This window comes from Eurytemora carolleeae, unplaced genomic scaffold (genome assembly GCF_000591075.1).
Source record: "Eurytemora carolleeae unplaced genomic scaffold, Eaff_2.0 scaffold1635, whole genome shotgun sequence".
Classification (NCBI taxonomy): Eukaryota; Metazoa; Arthropoda; class Copepoda; order Calanoida; family Temoridae; genus Eurytemora; species Eurytemora carolleeae.
Window position 1 is genome coordinate 1 of NW_019397611.1, and position 10,862 is coordinate 10,862.

At 31.4% G+C, this 10,862-nt stretch overlaps 2 protein-coding genes across 2 annotated transcripts in view; one reads left to right on the plus strand and one right to left on the minus strand.

Annotated features, from left to right (window-relative positions):
* Positions 1-3,825: 3,825 nt before the first annotated feature.
* LOC111715175 (zinc finger autosomal protein-like) lies at positions 3,826-4,774 on the minus strand. The gene is made up of 2 exons (XM_023490454.1): positions 4,762-4,774; positions 3,826-4,178 (listed from the first exon to the last, which is right to left on the minus strand). The coding sequence occupies exons 1-2, from the start codon at positions 4,772-4,774 to the stop codon at positions 3,826-3,828; spliced, it is 366 nt and encodes a 121-aa protein (XP_023346222.1).
* Positions 4,775-5,252: 478 nt separating this feature from the next.
* Positions 5,253-10,862, plus strand: part of LOC111715173 (uncharacterized) — a 6,516-nt gene continuing 906 nt past the window's right edge. The window contains exons 1-4 of the mRNA XM_023490453.1: positions 5,253-5,357; positions 7,032-7,078; positions 7,953-8,108; positions 8,549-8,700. Of these exons, the coding sequence (XP_023346221.1) occupies positions 5,324-5,357; positions 7,032-7,078; positions 7,953-8,108; positions 8,549-8,700 (389 nt within the window). The 5' untranslated portion in view covers positions 5,253-5,323. The remainder of the gene's footprint in view (positions 5,358-7,031; positions 7,079-7,952; positions 8,109-8,548; positions 8,701-10,862) is intronic.

A 10,862-nucleotide genomic window follows, 5' to 3' on the forward strand; every position in this document is an offset into this window, starting at 1 on the left:
CTGTGGGTTTATTAAACTTGTTTAGATTGAAGGCTCAGAGAAATAAACGTTCGGAACCTTACTATCCTCCTTTTTATTATGAAGAGCGTTGAGAGAAGGGAGTCTTACGATCCAATCCTGAGAAATACCACACGGTACATATATTAGGTCTTTAGGGAAATCGCCAAGTAGCGAAACAAGACTACAAATATAGATTGCATTACACATTTTTTGCACTTAAAGGGGCAATAGACGCAATTTAAAGTGAACCTTCACTTATAGAGTGACATATTCGGAACTTAACAATACAAAATCTTTGTCTTGAATTCTGAACAAAAATTATGGATTTATTTTCGAGATTCTCTCTGAAAATGGACTTTCCGATTTATGTAGCACTTTTAAGGAAGACCATCGAGGAATGTTAGATCTCTTCAATGTAGAATAAAGAAGATAACATTCTTGATTTTTATTCAAGAGGGGGCTAATGGGTGCCGTTGTGATTCGGATATTCCACTCTGTAAATGAAGGGTAACTTGAAATTACGCCTTCGGTACTTGTAAGGTCTGATTTAAATTGTGTCCCAAAGAATAATATGGTATTGCGGTGAGACGGGCCTGAGCTTCCCTAAGTTTTCTCTGGATGGATGGGGGGGGGGGACTGTTCTAATTTCTTAAAAATTTGAATTTAAAATTAAATAAAAATTAGACTCACATATGTTTATAAAAAACATGTTTACATTCAAGGCCAAAATTTGAGAAAAAAACAAAAAAAAGTTTATCTCATATTTAATTGTGTAAAATAGTAAATATAGAATGCAACGAAACTATCGTTTTAAACAATCATAAAAAATAAACTGATAGTTTAAAGGGAGTGTTCTCGAAAAATGAAAGGGGGTTAATGCGATAAAAAAGCGCTTTTGATTGTCACTTATCTCACTTCATATCTGTTGCGTCTATAAGGAGAAAATTGTTAAAGAAATATCATACAGAATAACTTAGCGTCCATTCAAGTTGAGAAAATTGCAACATACAACTTAGACAGTAAAAAGTAAATTTAATTTCAAACAAATCATTTAGATATTACAACCTATAGTCATCAATTATCTTTCGCCACATTTGTATATAGTTTATATTTTATAATATTTTTTAACTAATTTGTTTTGAATTTTATCATTTCACTTGTCGCTTGCGCAACTATCTAAGAATGCCGCGCATCAATCACATTTTTCGAAATCCGTTGAAAACGTTTTCTAAAAAATTAAATATTAAAGAATTAATTAAAAAGCATTATTAAATATAAACTATATACAAATGTGGCGAAAGATTATCGATGACTATAGGTTGTAATATCTGATTGATTTGTTTGAAATTAAATTGATTTTTTTACTGTCTAAGTCGTATGTTGCAATTTTCTTAATTTGTATGGACGCTAAGTTATTCGGTATGAGACGTCTTTAACAATTTTCTCCTTATAGACGCAACATATAGAAGTAAGATTAGTAGCGATCAAAAGCGCTTTTTTATCGCATTAAGCCTTTACCCCCTTTCATTTTTCGCGAACACTCCCTTTATAATCGTTATAAAAAATTGCAATGCAATTTTCATGTTTCATTTTTATTCTTCATGATGCGAAACCTAAGCCCTGATTTATTAAAATCAATTAACATGTAAATTGCGTTATGTGTATTTCTAAATTAAAAAATTCCTATACCTTAGCTAACTGCGTAAATTCTGCTTCGTACAGTTTTACTCTATACTTATCTCTCTCACTGCCTTAAAATTGCGCCATTAGAATTTTATATTATATGAGTAGTGTTGGTAAATTAACATTTTGAATTTAGAATATTGAGTTTATATGTACAATTTTATCTTCTTGACCTAATGTTTAAAATAGATTACTAGTTCAAGACGCAGGTTGTTTTAGGTAGATTTTTACATCCCCCCCCCCCCAAAAAAAAAAAACCTTATACTAGATCTTTCCTACTTTTCTTTCCGGCACCCTCATCATTCTACATATTCTTCAAATTCATATTTAGATTGGCACATTCCTTAAAATGATACTCATAATCTCCTTCATTTGCTTGGTGCAGCAATCTGAAATGATGATTTTTTAATAATATTTTCTTCTTTAAAATTTTTGTTAATGCCAAAAAGGATGAGTCTTAAGAGACTCGAATTTATAATTTTTTTTAGTTTTTTTCTTGCATTGTAGGTAAAAACTGGCATATTCTTGTGCTTATTCATTTTTAAACCATCACTTAACTCATTTGAATGTAGAAACCAGAAAAAAGCTTTATATCGTCATATTTCTAGAGTTTTGGGTCGTCTTTGCAGTCTCATCCTTTGTGGGTAACCCTTTACATTAACTTGAATGATTCCAGATAATTCTCAGGAATTTCTCGAGAGTATGTCTTTGATTGAGTTCCCCACAAATACCGTAAAATTGGTGACCAAGTTCGGAGAATTTCTCAGGAATTTCCGGAGAAATATTCCAGAAAATTTCTCAGCAATTTCTTGGAAAAAATTCCGGAGAAAATCTCAGGAATTTCTCGAAACTAATTCTCAAAAGTCTGATCCCTTAAAAATCTGTCAAATTGGGGACCGATTCTGGAAAATTTCTCAAGCATTTCCGAGGAATCAGTCACAAGAACTTGTTCTCAAGAAATTCCCCGGAAATTCCTCAAAGCAAGTCACCAAAGCTGGAGAAATTGGAGAAATTCTTCACTTTTGTTACTTGGGTCCACATTTAATTCAAATTAATTTTCGGTCCTCGTCAGTTCAAACGATTAAATAATTACAGTTAATCCAGCGGAAGCATCTTATTGTATCTGATGAAAATTTCATATGTTACATAATTTTTCTGTTCATGGAACAACAATACTTCTGTAATAAAATATTTTAACAAGTGCAATTCCGAATTAAAAATGAATTTTTGCAGAAAAAAGTTTATTAATGGGAAAATATACATAACTGTTTCTGAGAGCCAGAATACTCAAAACATTCATGGTCATAGTTCCTTCAGCTGGTTACCCGCTCTTGGCATTGACTAATAATTGAATAATAACTGAATGATTCTAATAATGATTTTTATACTCTTTTCTCTCTCTTATTCCAACTTAACAATAATCTGCTTTGTCCTACCAAAATGTCGTCTTTGCCCCTTATTAACATTTTTATCCACTAAACTACATATTCTCCATAGTTTTTTATACACGTATTTTATTATACATTTTTATCCACTAAACTACATATTCTCCATAGATTTTATACACGTATTTTATTATATCTGTATCTAGCTCTGTTCTGAACTTCTATATTATGCTTATTCTCTTTCCAATACAGTGGTCCCCATAAAACATTTATTCATTACTCAATCTTCCCAATTACCAACCCTTTTTATCATCCTAACATTCATTGAATCCCAATCCCAACTTCCTCTTTAGTTGATATCCATTCCAATTCCCATCCTATTTTATCTATTCCCAACCTATTCCAACTTTCCAATCCTCATCCTAATCCCATTATTCCAATCCCAACTTTGGTTAACATTCATTTGGGATTCTTATCATGTGGGATTCATATAATTTGGGATTCTTATCATTTGGGATTCTTATCATTTGGAATTGTATCTTTTCTCAACCTACGTGGTTTTAAATCGTTGATTTGAATCATATCATAAAAATAAAAACATCAATGGAAATAAAGTGAATGTTTGCGAAAAAAGGCCGTATGAATTATAAATTATAAGCTTTCTTTTTAATGTATAGTTTACAAATCAAAACTGGTCTGTAGTGCAGACTTGTTCCCCCCTCCACTTCAGGGGTTTCCTAAATTTCGAGTGAAGAACTCAGGTGAGGGAATTTAGAATGTGACGAAACTGTCGCAAAACACGCAAGTCAACATCCTTAAGTAAAACATCCTCAAGTACAACATCCTCAAGTACAACATCTTCAAGTACAACATCCTCAAGTACAACATCCTCAAGTACATCATCCTCAAGTACAACATCCTCAAGTACAACAGCCTCAAGTACAACATCCTCAAGTACAACATCCTCAAGTACAACATCCTCAAGTACAACATCCTCAAGTACAACATCCTCAGGTACAACACCCTTAAATACAACATCCTCAAGTACAACATCTTCAAGTACAACATCCTCAAGTACAACAGCCTCAAGTACAACATCTTCAAGTACAACTAGGTATACACAGCCTCAAGTACGACATTGGAGCATGTCGATAGTAACCAACCTTATTATACAACCTTGCTCCAATCCAAATATCAAGATATGACCAAATATAATAATGTCGTATTTGTAGAACACATTCGTCTGTATAGTGAATCATAAAAACTAATGAAAATTGTCAGTTTAAATCCTTATTCGTTGTTTTAAAGTCAGACGATGGTTGATCGACGATGGTTGAACAAAATACCCCGTAGTGATTGAAAAGAATTTTCTTATCCCTTTTTAAAAAGAGCCGTCAGAAAATTTGATATCTTTTATTTCCTTTGAATTTTTAATATTATTAAATATTTATTCTTAATATCAGAAGACAAATGGTAAAATGAATTTTTGCAGAAAATAGTTTATTATTGGTAAAATACACATAATCCTTAATTTTCGAATTTAAGATTACAACAAACTGTTCCTGAGAGCCAGAATACATTTAATACATTTAAAATATCAGCTTGAATAATAATTAATAGCTGAAGTGCTCGGGGTTGCCAGTGGAATTTAAATAAATCAAAATAAAATTACCCTATGTCATCCCTGGTGTACCCACAGGTTCCATACAAAAATGATCAATTTGGTCTGGCCATTTAGCCAGCTATAGCTAATATATACATATATTTATGAGTAAAGAGCTTTATTATATAGATTCATAAAAACGAGTTGAAGTATAAATTTCATTTTTTTGAAAAAGTGTTAATCACTCTGGACTCAGAAACATCTTTGAGCAATGGCCTTAGCTGTGTTCCTTACCCTAAAAATATGGGAGCTTTATGAGTATTTTAAAAAAGGCGAAAAGTCTGTTTCAGATCGTGAGTAAGTATGATCTATCTATAGAAATACTAATGAAATCTGTTTATTTTAAACAACTAGCTAGTTATTTTCAGCTATTCTTTAAAACAATGCAATTTTTGAAGAATAGAATAAAAAGTAAAAATTCAATTTAATTTAGTATTTTCTTTTAAACACATTGTCAATTGAGAGAGGCCCCTATGAGGCTTACGTGTATGTGTACATACTAATGACTAATTAACAAGTGGGGCCTGTGTGTAAAAAGTATTTAAAGTTATAAACTTTTAATAATTTTTCATTCAATTCCGAACATTCAGAGATGAATACTTTACTTTGGACTTTGGTGGGCTCAGGTAACTTACTGTTATTCAATATTTTATCTATTTCTCTCTTTGGTGGGCTCAGGTAACTTACTGTTATTCAATATTTTATCTATGTCTCTCTTTTGCTGAGTATTAAATCAAACTCTTTCAAATTGAAATTGAAAAAAATAAAACGACCAAAATTATACCAACGAGAAATAAAACCATTTTCGACAACTTATTTAGCAAAGAATTTTTTAAAACTAAAACTTTGTGATGGTGACTTTTTTTTATAAAATTGTTTTATTTTGGATTAGAACTGTGTTTTTTTTTGTTAAAAAAATATGGTTATAGCTGCGTATGAAAAAAGGTATTATATTTTTGGTCAAAAACTGGTTATTTTTTTGGTTATAACCAACTATTAATATATTTGTTGAGATTTGTTGAGATGCCGCTTTTATTTTTAGTTGTAATTTTTTGGTCAAAACATGATTTCATTTTTGTCAGTTATATTTTTGGTCTGTTATATTTTGGTCTGTTATATTTTTGGCCTGTTATATTTTGGTCTGTTATATTTTTGGTCTGTTATATTTTGGTCTGTTATATTTTTGGTCTGTTATATTTTGGTCTGTAATATTTTGGTCTGTTATATTTTTGGTCTGTTATATTTTGGTCTGTTATATTTTTGGTCTGTTATATTTTGGTCTGTAATATTTTGGTCTGTTATATTTTGGTCTGTTATATTTTGGTCTGTATATTTTAGTCTGTTATATTTTAGTCTGTTATATTTTTGGTATGTTATATTTTGGTCTGTTATATTTTAGTCTGTTATATTTTAGTCTGTTATATTTTAGTCTGTTATATTTTAGTCTGTTATACTTTTGGTATGTTATATTTTGGTCTGTTATATTTTGGTCTGTTATTTTTTTGGTCTGTTATATTTTGGTCTGTTATATTTTTGGTCTGTTATATTTTTGGTCTGTTATATTTTTGGTCTGTTATATTTTAGTCTGTTATATTTTAGTCTGTTATATTTTGGTCTGTTATACTTTTGGTATGTTATATTTTGGTCTGTTATATTTTGGTCTGTTATATTTTTGGTCTGTTATATTTTAGTCTGTTATATTTCAGTCTGTTATATTTTAGTCTGTTATATTTTAGTCTGTTATATTTTTGGTATGTTATATTTTAGTCTGTTATATTTTTGGTCTGTTATATTTTGGTCTGTTATATTTTAGTCTGCTATATTTTTGGTCTGCTATATTTTGGTCTGTTATTTGTTTGGTCTGTTATATTTTGGTCTGTTATATTTTGTTCTATTATACTTTGGTCTGTTATATTTTTGGTCTGTTATATTTTGGTCTGTTATATTTTTGGTCTGTTATATTTTGGTCTGTTATTTGTTTGGTCTGTTATATTTTGGTCTGTTATATTTTGTTCTATTATACTTTGGTCTGTTATTTTTGGTCTGTTATATTTTGGTCTGTTATATTTTTGGTCTGTTATATTTTGGTCTGTTATATTTTTGGTCTGTTATATTTTGGCCTGTTATATTTTGGTCTATTATATTTTGGTCTGTTATATTTTTGGTCTGTTATATTTTGGTCTGTTATAATTTGGTGTTTATATTACAAGCATTATATTTTCCCCAGTTACTTAAAGAGTTGCTACTAAAGATGAGACATTAATGACAACATAAAATTAATTCTATATATCTTTATTTAGCTCTGTGTATTGTTCACACTGAAGGAGCCTGCGAAGACGACTGTAAGGTAGAAATTTATCCATCAGTGTCCAAAACTAAGAATGAAAAGTTACAGTGAAAGGAATTTTAAATGTAATTTCAAGAGACTTTTTGAAAACCTCGTTTGACAAAGAATATTCTAGATTTTCCAAGAAAAGTCATCAGTGTTGATATCAAACTGTATGTTAGAGTCCAATTATACTGCTCTGTACACAACAATTAATAGATATAAATACTGAGATCTCTGTCATCGAAGATCAGTCAAAAGTTTAAAGAGTATTGTACCGCTCTTAACTTAAATTAAATAGTCCCAATAGCTCAAATATTTAACTCATCGAAATCGACGAGCTAAATAATTAATCTTGTAAAATCCACGCAGTTTCTCATCATTTTTATCAATTATCCTTGATTCTCTGAAAAATTAAAGGGAACGTACTCTTCTTTGGGTATATAATATCAGGTTAAAATAAAATAAAAAATTAATTTGCTTTTTAGTTTACCCAGATATGCCAGGAATGACCCTTAAAATCACGATGACCAGGCATGCCTCTTAAAAGTAAAAAGACCGGACATGCCTATTTAAAAATTACAATGACTGGGTATGCCCCTTAAAGTACAATGACCTGGCATGCCTCTTAAAGTACAATGACCCGGCATGCCTCTTCAAAGTACAATGGCCGGGCATGCCTTTTAATTTACAATGCCCAGACATGCTTTTTAAAATTACAATGACCTGGCATGCCAATTAAAATTATGAAGACCGGGCATGCCAATTATAATTACGATGACTGGGCATGCCAATTAAAATTTACGATGACCAGGCATGCCAATCAAAATATACAATGACCAGGCATCCCTCTTAAAATTACGATGACCGTTCCTTACCTTGTCTCTACTTCTAGAAGAAAGATGGAATGTGTTCCTGGAAACAGCCTGGGCTGGACTACCAGGCTATTGGGAACTGTAGCGAGGGTGTGCCTGGAGTAGGACCTTTGTGTGAGTGTGGAACCTGTTGGAAGAAAAACGAAATAGACCCATGCGAGGATTCTAAATGCAAGGTGATTTATTATTAACATTAAAAGGACTGTAGACCTAATTTTAAGTGACTCTCCATTTAAAGTGTCTGGCAGGTCGGATTCACAACTGTATGTACTCTTAATTAAGCTGAGACTACTCGGGAATGTTTATCTTTTAGAAAATTGTTTATTTTAAATTGTGGTTCCTCTATTAAAGTGACTTACACATTTTTAGTGTAGAAACAATGAATGAAGTTATCAAGCTTAAAAACTGACCAGCTCAGATAAAGGTTTCAAGGGTGCATTGAGGAACTGTCGGTCATATAGAATTACAAAAATGTTCTCTTGAAGACAACCAACTCATCTTACAATAAATTAACAATTAGTTTTTTACTGGACAAATTTAATTTTTAGGAAATTAAGATAGAAAAATACATATTAATTTATCTGTCTCCCCTTTGTGTAATATTTTAACTGTTTAGGAATCTGGAGGAATATGTTCTTGGGCCCAACCTAAACCAGATTATGAGTCAACCGGGAAATGTGGTGAAACAGGATCCATCGGCCCTGATAACCAAGGAACTATTTGCTACTGTGGATACTGCTGGAAGCCTAAAAAGGTAGATTCGTGCAGGTAAAAACAATCAATTTATCAATCAAAGAAATTCTTCCAATTTATTCTTAGAAACTTTCAATAAAGTCCAATAAACATGAGACACAACAATTTTGCAGTGTGAACAGACCCAACGCACTCAATAAGAGATTTAAAGAGAGGGTAAACATGGTACAGGGGTGTCCCAATAAACATGAAAATTGGGAGACAACTTTAAAGTCATCTTTGATTTCTGATATTTAGTGCATAGGAAAGAAAACCAAAAAACGAGGCTGTATGTCTGACGAGCTTTTCATTAACTTAATTACTTGTAACTTAAAAATCGACAAAGGTATTAGATAATAAGACAATTTTGATTTGTTAAAAAAATTGAAATTTGTACAAAGGAATTGAGTCTTTGCCACAAACTCTAGTTTTCCGATCCCTATATTTTTGCAACCCAATGTCGTACACCTTAGATATTTCAAACTATAAATTTTGATAGATCAAATATTCTAAGTTTGAAATATATAAGGTTAACATCATCATGTTACAAAGATTTAGGTATTTAAATTAAGAGTTTGTGGCTGAAACTCAATTCCTTTCGCAATATCTCCGTCAATTTTGAAAATGAAAGACCACATTTCTAAAAATCTCAAGACGAGGTTAAATGTTTAAGCTGGAATACTGCAATAATTGTGCTCATGAAAAAATGCCGCATGTATCGAAGACGATATCAAAGTCATCACTGAATTCCAATGTTTTTGGGATACCCTGTAGTTGAGCTGAGAATAAAGTATTGTATTGTACAGAAACAGTTTAGGATTAATTTAAGACCTAAAAGACGTTTTTCCTATGAGTATTTGTTCAGCAATTCCATCTTTAAAGGGACCGTTCACTTATTTGGGTAATTTCAGGGTAAACTAAACAGCCTATTCGCTCTTGATTGGTAATAGTCTTACTTTTACCGTCCCTTTGCGCTCGAATTCTGAACGAAAAATCGGCTTTTTCTCCGGCCACAGTTGTCTTTGAAAAGTAAGACTATTACTAATCAACAGCGAATAGGCTGTTTAGTTTACCCTGAAATTACCCAAATAAGTGAACGGTCCCTTTAAAAGATTGTCAGTTTTGGAGGGATGGTTTAAGTATCGGGTTTTTAAAATCATCCAATATAATGACGACGAAAAATGTAACAAAAATTCTACAGTAAACTTATAAGATGTTATGGAACAGTGTCAGAAATAGAAATGAACTCATATCATTGAAAATAAGTAATTTTGATATGTTGTTGGTTTTTGCAATGTCTCATTGTTCAATCATTTTCTGTAGATTTCCAGAAATTTTTATTAAAAAGACAACATTTAAAGAATTTGAAGAAATCTGAGAACAATCATTTGTGACGAATAGGAAATTCAATATATTGATGAAAAAGAAATATTTGATTCAAACATTGATTTATTAAGAAATATGTTGTTCCCAACCAGGGATTAAGAATAAAGGGAAGGGAAATGGCGCTGGTCTGGCATGAGAAAGCCAGTCGTACTGCTTTGCAGACAAGTTCGGTATTACAAACGCGCACACTCTTTTGGTACAGACACACAACATGACTACAGTCAAGGAAATTGCAGAACAATGTCGTCAATTATGATAATGCTTGAATAACAAGTAGTTTATTGTAAACTTTAATAAAATTATATTCTTTGCATGAAAATTTGGCTTATAGTGTTGACTTAAATATTTAAATAATATATTACATGTATATTAAACTTATTTTTAAGTTAACAATAAACAAATGTACTCTCCTAGACTGTACAAATACCTAGATTCTTATGTGCTGTATACCTATACAGTGCACGCCTTCGGTTCGGTAGTCCTTACACACACTCTTTTGGTACAAACACATACACATGACGTTTCCGCTCCCTGTTCCCAACGATGCTATTCCTTAATCCACATTATGGAACAATTAAAAAACAAGAAAAAATTACAATTTTACATGTTTTTCAACTACATTTGAGTTTAAAAGTTCAATAAAAAATAATTCCGCAGTAAATGTAGATTGGTGTTATGGGTGTTAAAAGTACGACAGTTTAAAAGTGATTTTGCCACATCCACCGAATCCACCACGCTTGATCACGTGACTGAGATTTGGTTTAATAAGATTTAATAAGCCATCAACTTATCAGAGTTATAAAAAGGTGGGG